Raw genomic sequence first — 27,725 nt, 5'->3', positions numbered from 1 at the left:
CTTCCTTGGTGACCGCTCTGCGGTTCTCTGCTAATAAAAGTTTGGGATTATTTTTCAAAACCCATCCATATTACTTGAATGCTCTCCTGTCTTTCCCATTTCCAGTAGGATTGGAAACCAGTTTTCCATCAGATCCGAGGGAGAAGACATTATCTTCTACTAATAGGAAGTTCCTCACCACTGCATTTAACCACTATTGTTTTAAATTGTGTGTATTTTTTAATGGGAACAATGTTATTTCACTTAGGCCTACAGCTACAACTAGTTAACATGCTATATGCTAGTAAGGGCATATTGCTAGTAGATTGGATTATGCCCCCTTTAATAATAAGCAAGATAAAGATATTATAGCCTCAATACAGCCAGAAGCGTTAGCTTGGATCTTGCTACATTTAGCTGTAGGCGTAATTGAAACATATCTGTTCCTGTCTAGATGAAACAGTGCTTTCTCTCGTCAGAAAATGTTTACAAGACATTTGAGCAATTTACAAGCCAAAGCTAAATTCAGCCATTTTTTATGTAATGTCACTCGGCTGTTTCCCTAATGTTGTTTTCTGCAGTAAATTACACAGCTGCTCTAACGAATTGCAAATCCCAAGCTGAGAAATCCAAACACCTAAGCATGTTTCTTCCATCTCTCAAAACCATTTTCTGCCCCGACTCTATGGCTACAATCCATAAGCCTTCACGCTGTCGTATGGGGATGTGGTTCTGGGATATTTGGGCGGCCCGCTCCCTCTGCAGTGCAACTGTCACGCTCTGAATTGCCCCTGCAGTAGTGCAGATTGTGTTGCCTGGGGAAAGATTATGAAAGCAGCACCTTCCTGCTTCTTCCTGCTGCTTTATGGCGCAACAGCATTTTTGCTAAACAACGTTTTAAATCTGTTTTAACTCGGACATAATATACAGCTTTCAGTTTTGTGGCATATAATTTCAAAGTTGTACAGTTGCAGTAAAAGAGTGCGTGAACTCATTGCAGATATGCATTTTAAATAATTTTTTCTCCAGAGTGGAAAAGTTGTATGATATTGAAAAACAAGAATTTGGCGCACAACTTTGAATTTATTTTTAGTAGTTTATTGTATTTTTTTTACTACTAAATGCTCAAAGAGCAAAAACTCTAGTTTCTTACATTAAAATGCTAAAATACTAATCTCAGTTTTTAATTGTTATTTTTAGATTGACTTACTTTTCAATGATTTTTTTGACAAAAGGTTGTGAAACATTTTTCATGTTGCAATCTTTCTAGTTATCTAAGCTCTTATTCCTAATCATTGGACTAAATGACGATAAATAGATCTTTAAGATTCATTCCAAAAACCTGCATGAAAGGTCTGAAATGCTGCCACCTGAAATCAGTTTTACAAGTAAAATTTCCTGTTCAGCATGTTCAGATGGGAAGTGCTTACATGTGTGATAAGCATTTTAAAGGTGGGGGTGGGCGCATGGGGGTCGATCTTGACAGCTCACACAGGGCCCACCTCCGCTCCACTGTACGCTCTCCTCTCTCAGCTTTTGTTCCGAAGAATTGATCGTCCTTTTGTTCTCCGCTGAGATGAATCTCAGCTCTGGCAGACAGCGTTTGCTGGAATTTAATTTCGTCATCAAGCTTCCTAAATGTGCTATCATATCCTCTGTTACAGCAGTCGTTAATTATTCCACTCAACAGAGAACAGGTCTCACTAGTTGCTATAGCAGCAGGCGTCTAGGGCCACCATAGTAAAAATGGGGTTGTTTTGACCGTCTGTCGTCTTTGCTGGTTGTTTTGTTCGATTATGCATTTCACAATCTTTCAGATTCTACTCAACTAAACCAGACATCTTAGCAAGAAATTGCTTTGATTATATATGTTGCTATTTCAGCCTGGCTCTTTTAAAAAGCATATTTTAAAAATTCACTAAAAAATGTTTTTCTTTCCCTTTTAATTTTAATATGCTAACTTTCCCTCTCCTTCTCAGGCCAGCCAGCTTGGAGTATATCGGGCATTCCTGGACAACTATGAGCTTGCTGTGGAGACAGCGGAGAAGTGCTGTCAAGCCAACTCGCAGTTTGCTGAAATCTCTGAGGTAAGACTGACCACATAAAATAGTCAGGTAGTTCTTAGTTAAGTGGTCATCCAAGATGTAACCGATCTGGTATTTTTTTCTCTCTTGGAGCTCCAAGAAAATCGTTTGGCCCGCTTGTTTGGTCTGGACAAAAACCAGACCAAAGGTGCGGTTTGTGTTCACATTGTACTTTTTTGCAAACAGACTGTAATTTGTAAACAAAGCCACACACATGACGATCATTGCTGCCATTGGACAGAAATGGCTGGGCTGCAACAGAGCACTGAACTGGAAAGTAAACAAACGTGGAAGTCCTGTGTGATGCATTTATGTTGTTAGAACATGCTATGCCAGTTTGTATGTCAAAGAAGCCATTCAACATGGATTTTGCAATGTGAAAACAGGGTCCGCAAATGTGTGCAAACTGAATGAGACGAGATGTTCTGTGGTTCCGTTTAGAGTGACTTAGAAAACATTTCCGTGCTGTTCCACTTAATCAAGTTCTGACAAAACTAACAGGAAACTTCTCTTGACTCATAAAGTGAGGGCTTCACTTTATTGTTTTAAAGTTTGACTGTTTCAGCTGCTCTTTGCACAGTTCTGTCTGAGCAGCATGTGTAGCAATTCACATGACACAAACAGGAACGAGTGACCAACATAGTTTACTTTTTTTTTTTACAGCAAATGGACTGAATTTCTCAGTTCGCTTGACCACACTGCTACACATGAGTTGCTCAAAAGCAAACATAATTGGAAGAATGTATAACTGTGACAACTGAGCAGTCTGGTGACCTATCTTTGATACTCTTGATTCATTATTTCTCCCTTTTTTCCCCAATCCCCCAGGAGGATCTTTCTAGTACATAATTTTTCATCTATGTTTTATGAGGGTCTGCCAGTCAGCATTTAGGTGGGCATCTACATATCATACATGAAATTCATCATGGAAGACTTATTAATGGTCTAAGAAATGACGAATAACTCTGACCCATCTTAGAATGATAGTAGGGTAAAAAAAAAATCTGCTGATGGTTGAATAATTAATCTGGAAGTGAGTGACTTTTAGTGCTTGAAGCAGTATAACTATATAATATAACCTTACCATGTTTTTGTGTTGTTAATCTACTCAGGGTTGTTTGTGCCAACTTAATTTTAGATTACAATTTTTTGTTGTTTTTTTTTTTTATGTCCAAACAGAACCTGAAGGTGAGGAGCCCTAAAGACTGTAAGGATACAGCCAAGAACTCCTTGGAGGGTCAGTCATGTAAAAGTTACTTTAAATTATAAATCTGTCTTGTTCTATATTGCAGGCAGAATAAAATTTTCACTCTATTTTTGTCTAATTTTACTTTTAGCTTTACTGTATAAGCCTGTGGACCGGGTGACGCGCAGCACTTTGGTGTTACATGTAAGCAAAATGACTGGAAACATGCTTTATTTATTGAAGTCACAGCTGTCTATATATTAGAAACTGAGAATTCAAATTGTTGTTTTTTTTTCTTCTAAGATATTTTTTGTTTTTTTAATACATTACTCTGTCATTTGCTCAAAGGACTTGCTCAAGCACACACCCACCAGCCACCCGGACCACCCGCTCCTGCAGGACGCCCTGCGGATCTCCCAGAACTTTCTGTCCAGCATCAACGAGGAGACGACATCAAGGCGCCAGTCTCTAGCTGGGAAGAAGGGAGAGGTGAGCGTTCAGAATGCAAAGCAGTAAACTAGTACTGCTGTTTTTATCCAAAGAAATGAGCTTGGAAGGCAATAGGGAGCCGACTATCCTGTCCAGGGATCCTTTGTCTCATGTTCTGGCAAAGTTGAAGCACAAAACAGGAACCTGACTATTAAACTGAGGCTCCTCTGCCATCTTTGTTGCTCCAAATCCTCCTAATAGTTTATAGGGGCTCGGGAAAGGCAGTTTCTTACTCAACCTCTTTGATTTAAGAGTCATTCTGTTGACATAGGATGTCATAATTCTTCATAATTTGAGCATATTGTTTATGATTAATGGTTTCTTTGATCCAAGATTATACCACCTTCATGTTTTCTGCTCGTCCTCAGTATAAATTACTCATACAAAACAGTTGTTTTCCCTTGTGCTGCAAAGTTTTAACTAGAACTTCTGTTTGTGGGCATGAATCACTGAGGGAGGATTTCAGAAATGTTTTCTGGTCTGTCGAGGGACTAACACTACTGGATTGTGTCTGTTTTCATTCTGGTACCGCCTGCAGTCATGATGATCGCAGAAACTCAGGATGTACAGATTTCTCTGCCTTCTCTAAATCTTTTCACGCATTTTCCTCTATTATATGAAATCTCTAAATTCATTACATTTTGCCTTCTTTCTGGATTTGTATTTGCTGTTTTGGCAATCAACTCAATTATTTGTTACATTTCACCAGGTACTCATGATAGGTCTAAATAATATTTACAGTGTTTGTTCCCTTTCCTTTAACATTTTTTTTTAATCTTTGCTATTCTCCGTGCTTTACTTTTCCAGGGCCTTACAAAATGAATCATACCTTTAAAGTTTAAACCTTTTTTCACGTTTTGTCATGTTACAACCACAAACTTTAGTGTATTTCATACAATTTGTGTGTTACACAAAGTTGCATATAATTATAAAAGGAGTTAAATACCGCCTGATCCTGGAGGAAAACCAATAGGAAGCTGCGAAAGACTTGAGAGGTGTAGGTTTGCCTTTCAGCAGGACAAACACTAAACATACACCCGGAACTACAGTGGAAGAGTTATATCTGAGTATGTTTATGTTTTAGAATGGCCAAGCCAAAGTCTATAGACCCAGCTGGGAATCTCTGATAAGATTTTAAAATAGATCTTCACTAATCCTCTCCACCGAACCTGACTGAACTGTTGCCATTTTTCAAAGAAGCATGGACAACCATTATGTTCTCAAGATGGAAAAAGGCTGGGGGAGATGTACCCCAAAATAATGTTCATCAAAGTATTAACTGGATGGACCCAAGTACAAATACAAATCAACCCCTCTCAGATATTTATTTGCAAACAATTTTGAAAACTCCATATTGTTTTCCTTTACCTGAGGTTAAAAACTGAAGGGAAAAAAATGACCAAAAATGGTAATATTTTTGCAAAGCACTGTTTAATATGTAGGTATGTCTATTGTTCTGTGAATCGTCTGACTGATGATTATGTGCTTTAAAATGACACATGAACATTAATGCAGTTTTTTTTTTTTGGCTTATATATAGGCTTTCCATCTTTTTTTGCCGCTCTCCAGTGGTTGAAATATTCCTTAATATTTTCTTTCACATCCCACGTTTTTCCCTAAAATAAGCCTCTATTTTTTTTTTTTACTTATGTCAGCTAAACTCGCACCTGCCCATCTTGGGAATGATGACATCACAAACTCAACCTCCAAATGACTTTGAAGTCACCACCAGATGAGTGCATGGGAGCCACCAATCTGCAGCCTAAAGCAGAGCCCATGTCCTTATATGGTCATAGCAGGGTTGCCTCCATGAGACTGATTCTGTCTGTTTGCTCTGTATCTATCAGTCCCCCCGCCACCCCATCCACCCGTCTTTCGAACCAGCGCACACAGACTCTCTCAACCACCCGCTCCCCCACCAGTTTCTCCCATCCCTGGAGATGAGTTGATGCACATGAATGGATGCCCCTTGATTGATAGCCTTTGCCATACACAGTGCCTTGTAATGTGCCACCAGTCCACACTGACTGGCAGATTTCTCGTTAATTATTTATTAATGGTATATGGGAGGAGGCGAGACGCCGGGGCTCCTCCCCCCGCTCACAGGGGGGTCATTACTACACCCTTTCCATTCACACACACTTCCCTACTCCCTGTTCCATATGTTAGAGGAACATACACACTCACAAGCACATGCACACATTTCCTTTATTATCCCTGCAGGCCTCAGTTTCCATCTCAGTCAGTTCAGGCCCCAACAGCAGCCATCAAATATTTATCATGGATACATGAAAGGAGCTCTCTGAAATCAATGGGCTTCATTATATTACACCTCACTAAAGATAAAGTAAACAATAGGCTGGAGTTGTTGTTGTATTTTTGTCTTTGTTGCCATATAGAAGCTGCTGATTTTCATGTAAAAACTGTGCATTTTAACTTCTACACGCATTTTCTTTTTAAATAAATACTCGATATTAATTTCTCTTCACTTTAGGGTTTAAGTTACGTGTTTAGAGTTTGAAATTTTATTTCCATCAGTTCATGTCAAGCTTATTTGATTTGTCAATGATAAGGAAGTTATCCAACATGGTAGAAACCACAGAGTGTATTTGTGTTCTTGGCTAAAAGACAAACAATTGGAGGAGCACTGAAGGGTAATCATTGCCGTCCATGCATAGACACTGAGTCACTTCCAGTTTGGTCAGTGAAGGTATGATGAAACCGATGAGTACAGGTGGGCCCCCAGAGGCCCTGGCCCCGTGCCATGATGAGTGGGGGTGGCAGCAAACAGGAAGCACTTAATTAAAATGCAAATGACGGCACTCATGTCCTCGCTCTGCTTTGTTTGCCTTTTGGATGAAAATAAAAATGCTGAACTAGAAATGCACACAGTCATTTTACACAATTCCACTTTTTTTCCCCCCCAGAAAAATGTCCCCAAGTCCACACACACACACAAGAACACACACAAAAAATCCACACACATTCACACGAGTGCAGAGGTGCCCTTTAAAGCTTATGCTCTAAAAATAAACCATCCCATTACTTGTGCATTATGCTCTTGGTGAGGCTCCTCCAAGAGTTGGTCAATATTTAATCTGTGCATGAGCAGTTTTTTTTTTTTTTATGCGACGGTCAGCTGCTGGAAAAAATGGGTAAAGATGCATTTCTCTTCCTGCCTGTTAAATACTATGGCTTCCTTTTCTCTGTACTGGAGGAATGCAGCAACAGTACCTTCTAAAGTTATTCATACAATTTCAAAACTTTTTGTATTTTTCCAGGTCAGAACAACAGTTTTTAGACTATTTGATTGGACTTTTATGTAAAAGATAAACAGAACGTTACATGTAGCTGCAAAGTGGAAGAAAATAATGTCCAATATCTAACTTCTGTCCTTTCTTTTAAGTGCACTAACTTTGTTTTTTTATTTCACTCTTTCCTTCCTTGTGTCTTTAATTCTTTCACTTCTTGTCATTTTGTCCTTCCTTGTATTTTGCCTCCCTTTCTTCTGTCCTTCCTTATGTCTTCTTCTCTTCTTTTCCTCCTTGCTTATATCCATCATTCTTTTCCTTAACTTTTCCTCCTTTTTTCTCTTCTTTAACCCTCCTTCTTTTCCGTATGTTTTCACAGATTGCAAATTTAGAGCCTGCCCACTGTTATAGTGTTTGTCATGAATTCATAGAGAACTTTAGTGTTTTGTATTTTAAACATTCTTTTAAAATTAAATGTGAATTATTTTTAAAATCAGTAAAGGATAATCTGTCATAAATAAAAGGTTGAACAATTTTCTGCTCAGGGTGCCAAATGGTTTCAAGGGTTTTGTAGGTAAAGTACAATCATTTCCACATCAAGCAATAAGAAATGGGCATTGCAGGATATTTGTGGAAACCATACACAGTAAAATACTTCTTGTGAAAAAGCTTAGTGAGGTACAAATGTCTGCTGAGAATCTGGTGGTGATACAAATGCGGGTTCCAACTAGACACACAATATGAAAGCAAGTAATCTTGAAGTTATTCATCACAGGTTATGGCTGTTTTACGTTCAATATGTGGAATTAGATTCTGTATTTTGATGATCAGGAAGGCAATAAGTTCAGTACAGATGGAAATGTGTTGCTGCAATGACACGGGTTGGTATCTGTAGAGTAGAGTAAGAAGCATCTATGTGATATTTGTTCCTCAGGGATCTCCTCTGCGGCCTCATTCTCCTCCCTGTTTCCTCTCAGACATTGTTACACAGGTTCTCTCTGTCATTTCTCCTCTTTTCCTGCATCTTAGTCATCCTTCCTCAGCCCCCTCCTTACATCATTCACAAGCTTTTCAGCTCTGACTCACAACAGAACAAACCCTCAGATATGCAATCCTTTTTAAAAATTTTATTGCGAACACGTAAATGTTCTCCTTCTGTCATTAGCCTCAGCTCTACTCCAGTTTTCTCTGTCGGTGACTGACACGCTGGAGATGAGAGGAGGAAAAAAGACAACGTGAAAAAAGAGAGGGGAGGTCACAAACACGATGACAGGGATGTAGTTGGCTCTGAACAAACATGATGTCATTCTTGTGGCTTTGCTGCAGGGAAGGATTGTTTACTACAAGTTTGAAGTGAGCAGGAACAGGTTGCACAGTAATAAAACTTTAGCTGTTCAAATTTGCGTCCAACTTTCTGATTACATGGTTTGTGCTTTTCTTCAAACCAAAAAGCCCTTAAAGTTTCCTTCATTTGCAGGCAATCAACCGCCATGGCTCCTGTCCTATTTGCTAACGAAGAAATCTACTTAGTGCGTTTATTATCAAACTTTTTTTCAGTTTACTATCATATTTTTGCAAGAAAACAAAAGGATTCCTTATAAGTAAATATCTGTCACCAAAACAAACCCTCAGATTCAAGTGAGAAAACTGTAACATTTCCACAAGATATAAAGTCAAGCAGACTTCAATAACTGTTTTCACTTTCCATCCCACAAGTAAAACTGAGGTTAAAAGCGAATAAAATTGAGCCATTTACAACCAAAATGTGGTTTTACATTTGTCTACGCTCCTTGTCTTCATAAAGAAATCCTTAGAAAATGTCTTTACTGCCCCCTTTTGGTTAATGGCCTTATTACACATCTCATTATATAGTCTGACATCAGCGATGTGAGAAACTTCTCATGATTCCTCTGCAGCATAAAAATAGATGACTGAGATTCTTTTCATAAACTGAACTGATACAACCAGTACTCGATCTTGCAGATTTTATTTCCTTCTTTCAGGCTTTATTGTATAGCTGAGTCCTTCCTAAAGCAGTCATTTCCTCATGTCTCTCTGTTTGTTTCTCTGTTCTTGCTGGTTTAATTAGAGAGAGTATTCAGGGTCTCGCTTAAGTATTTCCTTCAACTTCTTCATATTATGTCACATTCCAACCCCTAACCTCAAATAGAGCTACATGAAGTACCACAAAATTGTGATGTGAAAGAAAAACTCTTTTTTTTTTCCAAGAATAAAAAACTAAAATTTTTTAAATTTATTTGGACAGTCTTAAAGAGTGCTTCCAACTGAATTCAGAATATACTTAATTAGTAAGTCTCAGTGCACAAAAGAGCATGGCACAACAACAGCGTTAGTTAAAGAAGCCTAGCAATCCAGTTGGGAGAATCTGTTGACAGGCACGGACTGCAAGTTGAGTCTTTCTAAATAAGTGACAAAAATGAATCTATTGTTGAGAGAGAAACCCAGATTGCCTCAATACCGTGTTGGGAGCACAGCTAACATATAGAAGACGGTGCTCTGCTCAGACAAGACCAAAGTCAAACTTTTTGGCAAAAGACAGTTTGAAGAAAACACTTCACATTACCCTGAACACAACATACACATGAAGATGAAGGTATCATGCTGGGATGCTTCTCACTAGAGACACACGAGCTGTTTGAAATGAAAATAGGTGGAACTATACCAGTTGGTTGCTACAAAAGTCCTAAAACGTGATCCCCCTGCTGATCTAAACGATGATGTCTGTCGCTGCTGTAGAACCGCCAGCTGCTGAAGGACAGTTTCATGGTGGAGCTGGTGGAGGGAACCAGGAAGCTGCGGCACGTCTTCCTCTTTACTGACCTGCTGCTCTGCGCCAAGCTGAAGAAACAGATTGGAGGGTAAAGAAAACAGTTTGTCTTTGCAAAGATAGAAAAAAAAACCTCACAACATTGACACAGATGATATAGGAGTTGGAAAACTGACTCAGGAAGTTTTTAATGGACCAATGCAGGTTATTCTTTCACAGTTAAATGTGCCATCGTATGGAAGTCGGTGCTATGAAACCATTTCAACATGATTATAAAAAATTTAAAATATGTGTAAAATAAAATTAAAGCAGAAAGGATGAGTCTAGAGCAACAGCTTGGTATATTTACAAAAAGAGAGCACAGTGAAAGATGAGAGCGATGCCTGATCACTACATTCTTTTAGTGATCAAGAAAAATGGCAACACTCAGGCATCCAGAGCAGAAAGAGCAAATTAACCTGCTAAAACAAACAAATATTATTCAGTAGAAAATATAAAGGATATGTTAAGCGAGCAATTACATGCACTTACATACTAGATGATGTTGCAAAAAAACCATCTGCATCACATAAAGCAGGAGCCAAATCGTGATTTCCACTACAGATGGCCAATGAGTCCAATATGGACTCCAAAATGCCACCAAAGCCTTTCCCTAGTAGTCATCTGTATCAATTATCCTGCTTTATTGATCCATCTCCTGCTTTTAAACCTACTTTGCATCTACTTTACTTTTATTTCTGGACATTCTAACTTTCCTCTTTCTGATCCAATGCAGTAAAAATCAACAGTACGACTGCAAGTGGTACATCCCCCTGACTGAGCTGACCTTCCAAGGCCCCGAAGACACAGAGCCCCTCACCATTCCCCAAGTCCCGGACGAAGAGCTGGACGCCGTTAAGGTCAAGATCTCACACCTTCGCAGTGAGATTCAGAGGGAAAAGGTCAGTCGGAGGACTCATTCCTAAATACTGATGATTCTGAGAATCTGAATTTTTATGAAGCAATTAATTCTTTTTGCTTTGGATTTTCAGAGAGCCAACAAGGGTTCAAAAGTAATCGACCGACTCCGGAAGAAACTGTCGGAGCAGGAGTCTTTGCTGCTACTAACGTCTCCCAGCATGCCGCTCAGATTGTTCAACAAGAACGGAAAGGTGAGGATGCCACCATTATGATAATGTGCTCAGATTCTTCAGTCTTTTCTAAATCGTTCCCTGCATTTTCTTTGTATTTCTTGTGTCTCTTATTTAACCGTTGCCTTCCTGAGTCATTCAGGTCCCAAAAATAAGTCAGTCACAAGTTTCAAATCCTTTCTAGCGCTTCTTAAAGTTCCCGACTAAATTTGGAGTTTCCCTTTTACTAATTGCTTGATCTTCCGTTGTTGCACTTTCGTGTTTCAGATCTTCAAATACATTTCAACATCAGACAAAGCTGCTTTGATTAAATACAGAAATTAGTTTTTAAGCAACTGTTTCATTTTACTTGGCTCGAAACAAGAGGGTTTGAACAGTCTGTTTAAAGTCATGGCACACCACATAACTGAATTTACGTCTAGACTTTGACTAGGCTACTATAAAACCTTTTTTTCTCTTTTTTCAGCCAATCATAGAGAGAATTGCTCGTGTGCTTTGAATCATTGTCTTGCAGCCTATCTCAAGTCCACATGAGCTTTTCATGATGAACAGATATTTTCTCTCAAGATATTCTGTTACAGACCCAAAATCTTGTTTTCTTAAATTATGGCATGTTTAACTGGAGGTATGTTGTTTTTTTGTTTTTTTTAATGCTCAGAGTTTTGCAGCAGACGAAATCGGCACACTTTCCAGGAAGTTCCACTTTGTCTTTGTGTTTTTTGTTAATGGTTTTCACTTGAGAACTCTCTCTTAGATGCCATTTTTGCCCTGACTCTTTCTCATCATTGAATCATGAACTCTGACTTTAACTGTACCAAGATAAGTCTTCAGTGCTTTAGACGTTGTTCTGGCTTCTTTTGTGACCTCCTGGGTGAGTTGTAGATGTGCACTGGTTGTTACAAGCTTCTCCTGAAAAGGTTCTTCACCTTTTGCATGTTTTCTCCGTTTATGGATGTTTATGCCTAGGGATGCTTTGCTGCTTTTGAGATCTTTAACCTCCATCTTGTCAGACAGTTCCTATTTGAGTGATTTTGTGATTGTGATATTTTTGCAGTAATCAGACCTGAGTGCGACTAGTGAAATGTAACTCAGGTGTAGTTAATAGCATTTTACTGTTTTACTAAGGTTATCTTTTTCTGATATTAACATTTGTTTGATCTAAAAGATTTAAGCATGGAAAATAAAATCAAAAGCAGGTCATATACATTTTCCCAGACCTCTATGTTTTCTTATATACTCTGTGTGTGTGTTTGTGTTTTCAGAGTTACAGCTTCCTTATTTCTTCTGACTACGAGCGTTCAGAGTGGAGAGAGATAATCAGGGAACAGCAGCAGAAATGTGAGTGTCGAAGAGATGTCCTCCAGGCATGTCCTGTCTGATCCACTTAAAGAAAAACATACCTGCTTCCCACATCACAATGTGCAATGCATGTTTAATTAAACATTTACAGCAAATCCTGCTTTTTAAGCCTATGACTAAGACCCCCTCTCACATTCCAATATGACATGTTTTTGATATCCACTGACATTTAGATACCATTTATTTACCTCTGTGTCTTCAAGGTGTTAAAACGCCCTCACTGACGTCCATGGAGCTCCAAATGTTGACCAGTTCCTGTCTCAAACTCCAAACTGTCCACAACATTCCACTTAGTCTGAATAAAGAAGGTAGGCTCCTTCTATTTGTACCTAAGTGTAAGGTTTATTTGTGCATCAGGAATGAAATTATTACAAAAACAGCTTTAAATTAAATCTTCTCCACAAGCCGGCATTGCTTTTGCTCTTCCCCCTCTGCCTGAATCGACTCCAGGACAAACAGAGATGTGCATGCTTTTCTAATCTGCCCCCGCTGACATCCTTTTCCAATCTCTCTGCTGTTTTTCCAGAGGATGAATCCTCTGGTCTCTACGGGTTTCTGAATGTAATCGTCCACTCTGCCTCTGGCCTCAAACAGAGTTTAAGTGAGTCACTCAACTTCAGACTTTATGCAGTAATTATAACATAAGGTAACTCTAGTAACCACAGCTTTTATGTTGCAGTGCAAAAAGCTTCTATTAATTTATTGTATTTTTGTGGTTGAAAGAAATGCAACCAAACATTCCCTGTGAGCATACAGAGTTCCCTTTTTTTTCTTTTTTATGTGTAATTTCTTCACCATCACCCTCTTTCTGCCAGATCTCTACTGCACATTGGAGGTGGACTCGTTTGGCTTCTTTTTAAATAAAGCAAAGACGAGAGTCTACCGATACACCACTGAACCCAAGTGGAACGAGGTAAAATCCAGAACAAATACCCACACTAAATCTTTACTAGTCTCATTCTATGACTGTAGAATTTTATGCAAATATCCAGCATTAATGAACCATTAATGTTTTTTTTCTTTTACTCAGCAGTACCCACTTAAAACACTTTTTCTTATGTGTGTTTTTATGCTGCTTCTCATATGTGTAGCATCTGTTGTTTTTATCAGTTAGCTGTCTGTTTCTGAGTAGCGAAAAGATGTCTATCAAAAACCACTAAAAGGATAATCTGCCCACCCACACAAATATAGAGGAAATTAACTACTGCAAATAGTTACTATTGCATACAAGCTGGTGGATATTGCACCCTCCAGTTATTAGCACCCCCTGGTAAACAGTTATGAAACATTCCTATATCTATTTGATTGAATTTATTTAGTACGTGAAAAATGTCCCACATGAGAAATTATAGTTTTGATCAAAATCACTGATGTCACAATCATTTCTACAATTACCAAAGGCTTTAAAAGAACTGTGGCTGAAGCTTGTATATCAGTTTTTGCCATTTGATAGCAACTCCAGCACATAAAATAGGACCTACTGTAAGAGTGTGGACAGTTTGAAGAGACTGTGCAGCGTCTATGTGCACACCAAGAAGAGTGCACTCATAATGCCACTGCTGACTAAGGGAAGAGAGAGTTTAGAAAAATATTAGATCCTCTTTGAGAATTCTGCTTAACAAAGTGGAAATAATATGAACTAACGAGGATCTGCAGCACAAGATGACTCACATCTGTCCAAAAGCTAAATGAACCGACCGTGTGGATCTCAGAACAATGTGCAAACCATATGTAGAGCATTACCTTACATAATTGCAAGGAATGTCGCTCTGCTGTGGGAAGTAAAGGGATATTTGTAATTTTTGTCTCACTGTTTTATCTTTCATGCAAACATTGTTTTTCTTTTGTTTTTTTTTCCTTCCCTTTACCCAAAGGAGTTTGAGATCGAGCTGGAGGGCTCTCAGACCCTGAGGTTGCTCTGCTATGAGAAGAGCTACAACAGGACCAAGCTGAACAAAGAAGACGGAGACAGCACAGACCGCATCATTGGGAAAGGACAGATCCTGGTATGACATGACGTCACCTCCCGTTACGATCTGCAGACTTACCATGACTCAGTATTGATTGGGAGTTATGTCATCTCCTCAGCTGCAAAGCATGAAGCACACATCGATTTGACAGTCATGCACGATGTAGAAAGATGAATATTAGTGTGTTATTGCAATAGATAGTCCAACCTGTGTAGCAAGTAACAAATGTCTGTCAGTTCAGCAAAGATTTACTCAGGATGATTTTTTTTTGACAGACAAAAAGCTGCCATTTTTGACCTTTTATCCATTGTTGTGCTGGCAGGTTTAGCTGTCAAAACTCCTAATGACTGACGGTATCCTGACATTGATGGCAGATTTAAGGTGTCATTGATGAGGTTGCCAAGAGAACATCAGCCCAAATTCATCACTGTAAATTAGCAAACATAAAGATAAAAAAAAGACAAATATTATTCTCTTTTTGTGTTTCTAGCAAAATAAATAAAAGATCAAAAGCTTACCCAGAGCAAAACAGGTTTGTTTCTGTTAGTTATGGGAAAACAGTTTTAATCTGAGCTTTCTGTATCCTGTTTGATTTGGTTAAACTGCAGCAGAAAAGTCTGGTTCCTTGGCTCACAAGCTCAGTGACATGCTCCCCCTAGTGGCATCTTTTCAGTAATTCTGAGACCTCATCCTGTCTTAATGGGGTGATGTCATTGTAAACCAGCTGCCAGAGATGATTGACAGGATTTTCACAAGTCTGAACAAATGATATCTCTTTTATTTGACAGAAATTCACTTATTTTTATCTGTTGCTGTCATTTATATGTGGTTCACGTTGTTTACATGTTAAAATTACCGTTATTTGCTGGCAGAGAATGCCCAGTTTTCTCTGTCTGCAACAAAGAAAATCAGAGCAAAACAACGGAAAGCCTGGCAGGTTGCTTAGCATAACGCAGATACGAATCATGCAACAAGTTATATCCATATGTTAGTTTTTTAGCCAAGATCCATTCATGTTTCTGTTCATGATCATTAGTTCATTATACATCTATCACCTATTACCTATCCATTTATTAATTATCTCTCCGTCCATCCATTCTCTATAGTCCTTCTTCACTGTTTATAGGTTCACATGTGCTATATAAAATTGTAGTTGAGAAAAGGCTAAGCCCCACTAAATCCAATGGACCTTAGTGTTGTGTTTTTTTACTGGAGAAAATTGAAATCCACACCGTAAAACATTTAAACAGAAAAGCTGCTCTCTTTTTAAATGAAATGCAATTCTGTATAATCAAATTGCTCAAAGTACACACTCAGCGGTACAAGATTCATTTATGAGAAATGTGATCCGATTTTGTACGCAACCAGAAGAGGCTTTGGCAACATCAACATTCAGTCTTCTGTGTGTCTGCATCATCTCAGTTGCACCAGTTTGTGCTGCCCCAGATCCAGTTGGCTTATCAGATCTGTGTGGTTATGATTTTAGTCTTTGGAAATAAATCATATTTGGTTAATCTTATATCTGGAAATGCAGTAAATGAATGATATCAGCAACCACCTACTGCATGTAGAGGGTGGATCTTTGCAGTTGATGTCATAGTTTTATGCATTACTGGTTCTCTAACCGATCTAGACGCAAACAAGTGTAAACCAGAGTGCGTAAACCAGTAGAAATTAGCAGAAAGGAATTAATAAATAAATGATCAACTACATTTTGACTTTTTCAATTTTTCCCTAACCTCATGTACTGATATGGTATCGAATATTTTTGTCTTAAAAATAACAATTAATTACCATTAATTTTGTAATAAAGCTGCGTATTTTGATTATTCCTCTCAGCTTGATGCTCAGACTCTTCAAGGCAAAGACTGGCAAAGAACAGTTATTCCTATGAATGGGGTGAGTGTGACAGTTATTCTTCACTTTCATCCAATCCATTTTACTCTGAATGTTATTGTTTTGAACTTTTTCTAATAATATCATTCTTTAAAACAATATTTACTTGAGATTCTGCAAAGTTGTCATAAATGAATTTCTGATTTTTATGACTGCTTCTCACTTCTAAACTTGTAAACATTTTTTTTTTTCCTGTCAGGTTGAAGTGAAACTGTCTATGAAGTTCACCAGCAGAGAGTTCAGCCTGAAGAGGATGCCCTCGGAGAAACCCATGGGCGTGTTTGGAGTTAAAATCTCCACAGTGACCAAGTGAGTTAACGTTAGAAAAATGGAGTAAATACATAAAAAGCAGTCCGTTGTGTTGAGAAAAAACAACCTTCTGTATTATACTACGATATTCTTGCTGGTATACCTCAAGTCTAACTTGTTGTCTTCTTTTCTGTGCAAGACAAATGCTAGCTTTGTCTTTAACTATCAATTTCACTCTGTTAAAACCTACTAGTTAACTGGTTTGCCTTTTATTTAACTGATCATGTTAAAGTTTCCTAACCAGCACCTTATTTTAATTGTCCTTGTTCTTGTATTGGACAATATGGCAATCTCTCACCACTATTAAGCTAATATAACCGAATAAGTGGCTTTTTTTGTTTTTTTTATTATCAATTTTCTTTTCCTTAGACTTAGCAACCTACAATGTTCTCAAGGAAAAAAGGATACATTTTGTTCAGCATAGCAAGTAATCCATTCATCTATTTGACCTTACTCCATCCGTCCATCTCAAAGTTTTTATTAATACACTGAAATGGTATGAAATAGGACAGAGAGCTCTGGAAGTCTGGTAAAAGTAATTTTGAAATTAAAAAAATATGTAGGAACCTTCACCTTCCAATGTAACAGAGTTCAAGAATAAAGAAGAAAGTGATTGGAAGTAAATTGTTGTAAATTGTCAAAGTGTTTGTTTTTGTCCTGATCCAGACGGGAACGCTCCAAGGTGCCCTACATTGTCCGTCAGTGCCTAGAAGAGATAGAGAGGAGAGGCATGGAGGAGGTGGGAATATACAGAGTATCAGGGGTGGCCACTGATATTCAGGCTCTGAAGACCGCCTTTGACACCAGTAAGTCCTGGATCAATCTATGTCCTAAGCTTATATGATCTGTATACTGCTGTAATTGTATTCAGTGTGAAGAGGAACCATTAGCTTTCTATACTCAAAACTTTTAAAGGTTTCATTGCATAAGCTATCTTAAACAATGTATTTGCATTTCCTTATCATCATTTTAGCAACACACATCTTAGCTCCTGCCATCCGTTTCCTCTGGCCTTTACTCATTTCTTGTCTTCCTCCTGCAGATAACAAAGATGTGTCTGTGATGATGAGCGAGATGGATGTTAATGCCATCGCTGGAACCCTGAAGCTGTACTTCAGAGAGCTGCCTGAGCCCCTCTTCACAGATGAGCTCTATCCCAATTTTGCAGGTGGCATCAGTAAGTTACCACCCACTGCTTCTAATTTATTTAATTATTGCTATTAAAATTGAGCTGTTTCAAGGTAGTTGTCACACATTGCTTCTTGAAGAATTCAGCCACATGCAATGTGTGAAAGAGTCACATGAATTGTTGCTTTGTGTTCCTTTCCTTCTGTTCAGCCCTCACTGATAGTGTTGCCAAAGAGAGCTGTATGCTGAACTTGCTGCTGTCACTGCCAGAACCCAACCTAGTCACCTTCCTTTTCCTTTTGGATCACCTCAAGAGGTACGAAAGACATGATACTATAGTTAGTACCTGGGAGATATTCAGACATACAACTCCATGACTGGCCTTAGGTTTCAGCTAATATATTTTTGTTTTTTATGTGTATTTTAAACATATTTACATAACCATTTATAATATCAAATACATTTATTTTGTATTCATTTTAAGTTTTTTTTCCCCAAATGCTGAGCTTATTATACAAACTACTTCTCAGTTCTCCAAGTGTTTAATTTTGCCCCATTGTGTATTTGCGTTTAAACTCTCTGCACCTGGTTCACTGATTTCTGCGTCAGTTTAAGCTTTTGAGTTCTCAAAACTATTCTGCAGTTCTCCTTTCAGTAGTTTCTTTTTGAGGTAAACTCAAACAACCACCGTAGGCAACAATTCATCACGGTTTGACATCATTTGCACCAATTTCACTTGTTTGTTGTCCTCTCCCCAGGGTGGCAGAGAAGGAAAGCGTCAACAAGATGTCTCTGCACAATCTGGCAACCGTGTTTGGGCCCACTCTGCTAAGGCCGGCAGAGAAGGACAGCAAGATTCCTTCTAACCCAACTCAACCCATCAGCATGGGGGACAGCTGGTCCTTGGAAGTTATGGCACAAGTGAGCTAAACCCAGCGCCACTCGGTCCACTCCCTCTCCAATTTTGTCATTGACATTCTGTCAGAAATAAGCAGCCAATGCTGAGTTTCAACAACAATACTTCTGAAACGTTGTAGAGACAGTGTAGCCATTCTTTAGAGAATATTGGGTAAAATTTCACTATAGGGATGCAATGCCAAAATATGGAACAATGAGTTATTAAATTTAGGGGCCAAAAAGACAACTGTAATGGAAAAAATACTTTTCAAGAGTTTGTATCATGTTTATTTCTAATTCACAGCTTTTGTCTCCTGTTGTTTCAGGTCCAGGTTTTGCTGTATTTCCTGCAGCTGGAAACCATCCCCACCCCGGACAGTAAACGACAGAGTATCCTCTTCTCCACTGAGGTGTAGCGCTTACACAGACTGTCTGCTCTGAACTCATTCTAGCAGAGGTGTAAAAAAGGGGATGGACACTGGCTCAAAGTGAGCCCACTGTAGTGTGTTTTTAAATTGACTTGGAAGGATTGTCTCTACAGAACAGAAGATGGCACCACTCATCTCTGAAGCTCAGAGGATTTGAGGTCATAATTATACACATCATTATCCAATAGTTAGTATGATTCCTGGTACCTGTAGTTATTCACCAGGTGATCTGCCTTTGTCACAGTTTACTTTTTTCTTGTCTCATAAATGAAGACGTGTTAAAATTCAGAACGTCTTTCTTGACTTTCATATTCTTTTACACTGCGGCATTGTACTCAAGTTTGCATTTATTTTTGGACAATCATTAAGTCTTGCAAAACACATTATTCCATCTCAAATGTTTTTACACATCCAATCTCTTACATCATTCTCGGTGCATTATTTCAAGATAGACGGGACTTTTTTTTCTTTTTTTTTTAGCCTTTTAGTCACCATTTTTTTAAAAGGCAATGAAAGCCAACACCTGATCGTGCTTACAACATAAACAACATAAATTCAAGTTGAGAACTATGACTTGAAATGTGTTGGGGAAAAAAGAAAGAAAGAATTTAGTTACCCAATCTTTTTTCTTTCCAAACCTGAAAAAGCAGATTTATTTGGTCATATTTTTATTTGATCTCATTTGTTTCTTAAGGTAGACTCCAGCCTCAATGCACAGGAAGCAATATATTTTCTAATGTAGGAATTGTCGAAATGTTCGTCTTGTTGTGACATAGGACATCTTGCCAAACTGTTTTTGTTGTTTTTAGGGGATAAAATGAGGCATGTACATGTTTGTAATCTTAAAGTTGTATTTTGTTTGAAAGTTGTTACTATTATTTATTTTGGGGGGTCCTGTTGAGGAAAACAGTATTTTTTTTTTCTTTATGAAAGTGGTAGGTTTTAGCCTCGACCTTGCTGTAAAAGAGCAAGACTTCAGCCTTATTTTTAACAATAGTCCCCCGTGAGCTCTCCATTTAAATACCATTATTATTATTATGAAGGTAACGCAAGCATTGTAGTCAAATTCTGTATGCTGCTGTTTAAAAGGCACAAGCGTCTTTAACTGCTGGTGTCTCTTGGCGGATTCGTCTCGCCTCCAGAGACGTCTGTCGCCCATCTAGTGTAGACTTTATGCAACAGTCATAATACAGAAAATTCATACAAATCATGTAGGAGATTATGTTTTTTTGTACCATTTAATCTGTGGCAACAGAAGTGCACTCATACAATATTAAAACTACTGTATAAGAATTTAAGTGGCCTGACAATTCTGTGTTTATGTCCAGTGAGAAATACCTTTGTTTTTTTTATACCACTCGTTACCCTTTTTGCTATTGTAAAGATTTCCCGGTGGCAACGGCCATGGCAAAGCTCATAACGTTCTTTGTTACTGATTTAACATGCAGGCATGTTTTATTATTTTATTGAATTTGTTATGGATGACTTTGTATTCAGACGTGATCTGGGATATCGTCAGTTGTTTTTAATTCTATTTTCTTGCACTCCTAAAACATATCTTTTTAGCCAGAGGGTTAGAGTTAGATGATGAGGGTTAGGATTAGATTTCTGTATACACCAATCAGCCACAACATATAAACCACAAACTCATTATTGCCATATTTCAGGCTAATATTGGGCATTAAATACATGTTTGCTTTTAATGCCTTAATCTTGAGGATTTAATAGACCTTTTCTGAGCCATGATAGTTTGTGTCGTAAGTGACATGATCCTTGTAGTTTGGATGTTTTCAGGTGTAGAAAACCATCTGATTTTACAGACTCTGTGTTAATCTTCTGAAAAGAAAACTGGGGTTTTAAGTAACAAAGCTAAAAGAACTAGTTCTCATCTTGATGGAACATTTTGAAGTCATGCAAAATAACATTTTATTCATCAATATTCAGTTTTCTAAAATGCGGAGAACCATGCATGAGCCGGTTACTGGTATCAAAGTTTAAAGTTAAAATTATAACTTTAAAAATGCATCAAATGCAGGTTTGATGCATATCTTGGCATCAACCCTGCTAAAAAATTACACATCAATGCTGGAGAGTCATGGGTTTTATTTGACTTTAGAGAGTCTTTAGTGTTGCTGGTAAGCTTGCTGAGTCAGGCTGAATCAGGCTTAGAAGAAAAGGATATTAGGTTGTCTGGAAATATTTTCAGTTCTGAGCAACTCTGACAATCACTGCACAGAAACTAACAAAGTGTCGCCCATTACCCTTTTAAAAGTAGAAGTTTTAAAAGATCAGTTGGCAAGCTATGAAAAGTTTGTCTGCTAAACAGCTAACTGTGCAGCTGTGTAGCAGAGAGCCTGACTAATTTACCAGCCTATATCCACTCATTCTACTTGTTTTACTTTATGTAAAAAGTAGAATGCCTGAAATGCCCAACAGTCTGCTCAATAAGCACTTGAATACCACTGCTTGCTCTTTTTTTACAGCATTTTAGAAGGTGATTATTTACATAAAATGATTCAAAATGACTAATATGTTGTAGATAACACATAAATGTAATAATTAATATGTTCCATTATTTTAGCAGTTGGTTGCCTTTCTGCTTTAATTAAAAGTAATAAGATCAGGGTACAAATTTTGGTTTTAATTTTTTGTATAAACACCACACTGCTGTAAAATTTTAGTTTTTTTACTTAAGGTTTTCATACTGTGAGAATCTCATAGGTCCTCCTACCTGCTGCGATCCCACAAAAACTTGCATGGTCACCATTTTACAAATGGCTTGCACAGACATGCCTCGGGTGATTCATTGGGTTTTTGACCTTTCAGATTTTTATCTTTTTATTTTAACTTTTATAAATGAAGCATAAATAAATCAAACAAATTCTGTGATAACATGTTATTTGACAATGGCAAAACTTTATGAGTCTTGCAGTTAATTAATTTTGATAAATATCAAAATTGCACCCAAATTTGTTAGAGCTCGGAAATCTCCCAGCAGAATCTTTTCCTGGAAAAAAAAAAAAAAAAAAAAAAATTGGTGCTAATGCATCTGAGCCGATGTGGTTCTTTTGTTGTGGTTGACTGGTATCTATAGGGGACTCTGCTAAAAGGGCCTAATTAAAGGGTTTACTGTTTTTTTTTTTTATCTATGATTATCAACAGAAACATATACGAGCAACTATGTAAGAACAAAAGCAAGCAATCAGCTTCTTGGGATATTTGAAATCACTGTTTTGATCTTATTTTATTTTGTGGTTTTTTTTCCTGCTGGCTTGCTATTTTGCTTCCACAATATAATTTGATTACGTGTCACTCACTGTAGCATGCTTTTAGCCTCATTTAGAATGTGAACATTCAGTCACGTTTCTCCTTCATACAAAGTCCCAGCTGCCTGTACTTCTCCAACCCTTTTGTGCCTCAACACTTGCTTTTGTTTACCACCAAAATTTACTTTGTCTTCATGTCAGCCGAGGAGCTGGTGGTTAAGAAAGACATTCATCCTTTTGTTGCCTTTGCTGAGGACAGCCACACATCTTTCATCTTCTACTTATAGGCTAAGACAGGACCTTAAAATACAAGCATGGTCTTAGCTCATTCTGTACATGAGCATTCTTTCATCTGACCTCTAATGCTGTAAGTGAATGAAACCCTGTGCTACAGTTAATCCTCTAAGTGCAACACATAGTTTTTTTCTCTTATAATGCCTTTTATGCTGATTTATTTATGATTCCTTCTAGTTTGGTATAAGATGGTCTGCTTGATCTGTTTATTTATGGTAAAATGTCAAATTAATGTTAGAAAAATGTCTTAATATAATGTGGTTTCTCTAGTAAATTAATCTGCTTCTTCTGTTGTATTTAAAACATTTTGTTCTAATTTTGTCTCAGTACAAGAACCACCAAGTAGCTCTGTAGACACGATGTCATTGCAAAAATATTCACACTGCTGAAACATTTTCACATTTGTTATTTTTAACCTCAAATTAAATGTATTTTATTAGGATTATGTGCTTCACCAACACAAAATAGTGTATACTTATGTAGTGTAAAGGATGAGAACACCTGCTTTAAAAAAATACAAATAAAATTGTGAAAAATGTGATGCACATTTGTATCTATAGTCTGTAAAGAACATTTCAGTGCAAAAGTCCCTGAAGTTATTGCCCATTCTTCTTTGATCGAGAGCATCTGTGAACAGAAATTTTCAGCTCTTGTCACAAATTTACAATTGGATTTAGGTCTGGACTTTGACTGGGTCACTGCAACCCAAAACTTTGCTTTGATAGAAACTGCTCCATTGTAGCCTTGGCTGGAATTAGGGTTGCTTTTTTCCTGTTTGAAGGTGTATGCAGGTAAAACTGTTAATTTTTGGTCTCATCTGAGCACATCACCTTCTTCCATGTGTTTGCAGTGGCTTGGTAGATTTGAAGCACAGACATACTTTTCTCAATTTTGGATGACACATTTAGAACCAATGGATTAAAGGAGTCGTATTATTGTATGAAATAATTGAAAACAATGTATCAGTTTCCTTTCTGTTTCACAACTAGGCACTTCTTTGTGTTGGTTTATCACATATAATCACAATAACATTGACATTTGTGGTTGTAATGTGACAAAATGTAAAAAAGGTGCAAATATTTTTTGCGAACAGAAAAATAGCATATGTGTCCTGACATGCAGGAACACTCAGTTCCTGCACATCAGCTCAGCGTATTTATTTGTTTCAAACAGCAGACTGCCCACTGTGTTTAGCTATATGATGTGGACAACCGAATAGAAAGTGCAGATTCAAGTAACTCAGACTCCTTTTTTTCCCATGGAGTGTATAATATGTATGTTACTAGAGAATACATAATTTGGTTTCCCTGTTATTCATTGCGCAGCTCTCTGGATCAAGCTGGTTCACCTTTAACCTCTTTGCAAATCCGACCTGTCAGTTCGTGGTCTTATACTGCTCTAAATGTATTGTTTTGCTCCGTCTGTCACTGTATCTGCATGTTCTCACCACAGTCTGTCACAGCCAAAAATCTCAAGTTTTTCTGTGGGCTTGCCTGAAGATATGGTGCATATTGCTTTAAATGTGCATTTATTACATCGGACCCTGGTATTTATTGCCATATTACAGGTGATGTTACACAACCTTCTGCTGCCACTTTTCAGAAATCATGCCATCAATAAATTTGCCTACTAAGCAATGTTCTAGTTATTTTTTAAAAATTGAGGACATAATGTTAAACTCCAGGATGAGACATGTTGACCAACTATGTCACTTTCTATTTTTGAGTCTTTTTGTCTTTGTTTAACTATTCAATGTTCTGCTTGTAGAACTGTAAAAAAAGGATTACTGTATTCTGAGGGTAAAACATGTTTGAGAGGCATTTGCAGCCTATGTTTGTACACAAAAATAGTAAATAAAATCTCCTGTATCTACAGTTTGTTGCACTCCTCCTGTGACTGCTTGAAACTGATGAATCAACCAAATGTATGATTGTTGGTGTAAACCTGCAATGTATATGTATGTAACCCTTCTTTGCTCGTCTCAGATCCAATAGGCTGACTCCACGACAGACACATTCAGGTTCATCGTTCATCGTGTTTATTCTTAAGAAAAGAATAAAACAGGTAGATTGTTATCAGCAGTCTAGCAGCTTCTGCCCCCTATATATTAAATAAAATACAATAAATAGCCTTCGACAAACTATAAAGCAATAACAGCAGTTAATATCAGTTAGAAGCAGTTCACATTTGTACAATTAAGCAAGCTAAAATGAGTAACATTAACAATGATTACATTTAAAAATATACACAAAACACAGCAAGTTTACTTAAGAAACACTGTACACTATCACATTTGCCCAAAATATATTGTAAAATATATTTGTAAAGAAAACACAGAGCTTACTCTAATACATACCACAGTAACAGACATCAACAGAAAAACAGGACGAGCTGTCAGTTACCAGTTACTATGGTAACCACCCACTGCCAATAGCAACATAACCAAACTTGAAACACCAATAAATGTCTAAAGAAATATATAAAAAAATAAAGTCAAATAAACAAATTTTGACAAACTTCACATTTACAACATTGTTACATTAAAACCCTGTTACATGTACTTACAGCTAATGTGTTTACACACTATTTAGTTTGAAATGCACCTGGATAGATGGAGGGTAAGGAAGATGATTCAAAAATAAGAGCAAAAAAAAAAAAAAAGCTTAAAACGCTCGCATCAATGTCCTTTAGACAATCAAACCACTTTGCAAAAACTCTGCAAAATGTATCCTCTCCAATATCTTACAACAATATTCTAAAGCATAGTAGTGGAGGGATGGTGATGTGGGCTTACATACATCGTCTTTATTCATGTAGCAATGGGCAATTAATTTTACAGAAGGTCACAATAAAAACAGCAACACACCAAGAGGGCTTCACCTGGTGCCCTCTGGCAAACCAGATAACATCTCAACTGACCTCAAATTCATTTTGACCATTGAAGCGAACAGTGAGTCAGAATAACTGATTCGTCATGCAGAAATTTTCTTCAAACTCCCTTCACTCCCTCATTTTTTTTTTTAATTTTTTTTTTTGAGTCTGGCTTCATTAGTTTGAAATAGCCTACATTCCATCAGAAATTTTTTTCATTTCATTTTGTTTGTATCTAAGATGCAAGACGCATTTAGGATCAGGGTTCTTACGACTTCGGATATTAAAACAGAACAACTTTAAATATAGTATATAACACAATATATTAAAAAAAAAATTTTACGTAACAGAAGTGCAATTTGTAAAAAAAAAATGGCTTACTTATTCTTCAAATTAAATTTAAGTCAAAAGTTATTTTCTGCTGATCTGCATTCATATAAGTCATGTAGCTGTTGACAGTTTGTGGTTACCAGAGCAAACAGTTACTGACGGCTCATCCTCTCTTTTTGTCACCATCTGGAACTGTGGTATGCATTAGGATCAGCTCTGTATTTCTTTAGTTTTATAAGTATTTTAATATCTATTTTATACAAATTACACTACATACAGGGTTTAATTTGTATATGTTTTGTGATTAATATTGTACATTTTAATTTTACAATTGCTAACAACTGCCAACTTGTTAGCAGTTGTTAACAAGTGCTTAACAACTGCTAAGCACTTGTTAAGCTTAGCAGTTAACAAGTTGTTAACTGCTAAATTAACAAGGTTATGCTGTAGCATAAACTCTTGCTATGCTACACAGAGTTTACAGAGTTTAGGGCAGTAACACTAAACTGTAGTAACCCTAAACTACAGAGCAATGACTGTGGTTTAAGGTTATTGTATTTTATTTAATGTGCAGGGGCAGAAACTGCTGAGCTAATACTAACCACCAGCTTGATTTTCTCCTGTTTGGTATGTTTTAATTTTTGATACAAATTAATGATTCATATACCATTTGTGTGATATGTAATTTTTATTTCCTGTACTAAAGACATATATTCATTGCTTTATGTTAAAGATGAAATTACTTTTGTGGATAAATTTACGTTACATACCACTGTAGAATCCCAGTCAGCTGCCGCTTTTTCTGTTGCCGTCTGTATCGGTGGAATGGATTTTTGCAGTATCCTGTTGATGAAATGTTTTAGAAATGCTTTTGCGGGGTCGAACTTCAGACTACACGAGTTTGTGACATAACTAGCTTATGAGATGCTGCGAGACATTACCAGCAAGACTAACATGTGAAAGTGTGTCAGTCACATGTTTTAAGTTTTGTCAACATCGTGGTGGAAATAATTTGGTGGTGAGAGCTTTCAGACCCACCCACTGAGAGAGGTTTTGCTGAGACCTACTTTTGCGGTGTTCTGAAAAACTTCACCTTGGTTGGTTTAATTGTGTGAACACAAGCCTTGCTATGCTACAGCATAACCTTAAGTAAAAAATGTCATAGTTTCACTTCTTCACAGTATTCACACAAGAAACTGAAACAAAATTGTAGACCGTGATCTGTTTTTCAATTAATGTAGAAAGGTTATAATTTTTGCTACATTGCTACAATCTTAGCTTCAGCTGACCAGATGTGTGCAGCAAGCTGGTCTATATTGCTGCATACAGCCGGAGCAAACCGGTAAGGTTACTATCTGTAACCTTGTAAAAACAGGGTTACCTAACTCCAGTCCTTTTTAGCTACTATTCTCCAACTTTCAGATGAATCCCTTTTCCGTGAATCAAATGAAGAGCTCAGTGTCATACTGAACAAGGAATTCAGCCATTTCATTCAGATGTTTCGGACGCATCCAGTAGTTACAAGATAGTAGCTAAAAGAGAAACCAATGTAATTTTGAAAGTCGAGCTTCTGAAACGACGTTTGTTGGACAGACTCATCTAAACTGAGTTGTTTAGGCAGTAGAACAGAGGAAATGATAAGCCAAATATAGCATTGTAGGGAAATAACCTCACACCAACTGTGAAACAAGGAGGCGAGGTGTCATACCTTGGAGGTGGTTTGCTACAGCCGGATCTGGCCAGCTCTTGCATCAGAGGATGATTACGGGAAAATGTCACATCTACTAAACAAACTGGTCCTGTTAAATGATCTACAACAACCAACAAATCCAATAAGAATTACAGTAGAACTGTTGGTCTGAGCCAGAGTCCAAACCTGGATTTCAGTGAGATCCTGTAGGATGCATGTTGCACAGCTGGTAGGACTGCCTTGAATCCCGGCTGCATGGAGTTTGCATGTTCTCCCAGTGCATGCCTGTGTTTCTTTCTAGGTACTCTGGTTTTACTCACATAGCCCCAAAATAATGACTGCCAGGTTAATTAGTCCTTCTCAACTCTCCTTAGGTCTCT

At 37.5% G+C, this 27,725-nt stretch overlaps 1 protein-coding gene across 1 annotated transcript in view; it reads left to right on the top strand.

Moving 5' to 3' along the window:
* The window catches only part of LOC102227595 (breakpoint cluster region protein-like), a 73,117-nt gene extending 48,789 nt beyond the window's left edge, over window positions 1–24,328 (top strand). Inside the window, exons 5-23 of the mRNA XM_014468990.2 lie at window positions 1,959–2,066; window positions 3,243–3,300; window positions 3,401–3,453; window positions 3,598–3,738; window positions 9,747–9,868; window positions 10,553–10,718; window positions 10,809–10,928; window positions 12,170–12,245; window positions 12,470–12,574; window positions 12,793–12,867; window positions 13,082–13,179; window positions 14,141–14,272; window positions 16,076–16,135; window positions 16,332–16,441; window positions 17,108–17,247; window positions 17,484–17,618; window positions 17,780–17,885; window positions 18,328–18,490; window positions 18,793–24,328. Coding sequence (XP_014324476.1) covers window positions 1,959–2,066; window positions 3,243–3,300; window positions 3,401–3,453; window positions 3,598–3,738; window positions 9,747–9,868; window positions 10,553–10,718; window positions 10,809–10,928; window positions 12,170–12,245; window positions 12,470–12,574; window positions 12,793–12,867; window positions 13,082–13,179; window positions 14,141–14,272; window positions 16,076–16,135; window positions 16,332–16,441; window positions 17,108–17,247; window positions 17,484–17,618; window positions 17,780–17,885; window positions 18,328–18,490; window positions 18,793–18,882 — 2,058 coding nt within the window. The 3' untranslated portion in view covers window positions 18,883–24,328. The remainder of the gene's footprint in view (window positions 1–1,958; window positions 2,067–3,242; window positions 3,301–3,400; window positions 3,454–3,597; window positions 3,739–9,746; window positions 9,869–10,552; window positions 10,719–10,808; window positions 10,929–12,169; window positions 12,246–12,469; window positions 12,575–12,792; window positions 12,868–13,081; window positions 13,180–14,140; window positions 14,273–16,075; window positions 16,136–16,331; window positions 16,442–17,107; window positions 17,248–17,483; window positions 17,619–17,779; window positions 17,886–18,327; window positions 18,491–18,792) is intronic.
* The last annotated feature ends 3,397 nt before the right edge of the window (window positions 24,329–27,725 follow it).

The sequence above is a fragment of the Xiphophorus maculatus genome, chromosome 8 (genome assembly GCF_002775205.1).
Source record: "Xiphophorus maculatus strain JP 163 A chromosome 8, X_maculatus-5.0-male, whole genome shotgun sequence".
Lineage (NCBI taxonomy): Eukaryota > Metazoa > Chordata > Actinopteri > Cyprinodontiformes > Poeciliidae > Xiphophorus > Xiphophorus maculatus.
This window is presented reverse-complemented; position numbering and strand designations above follow the sequence as displayed.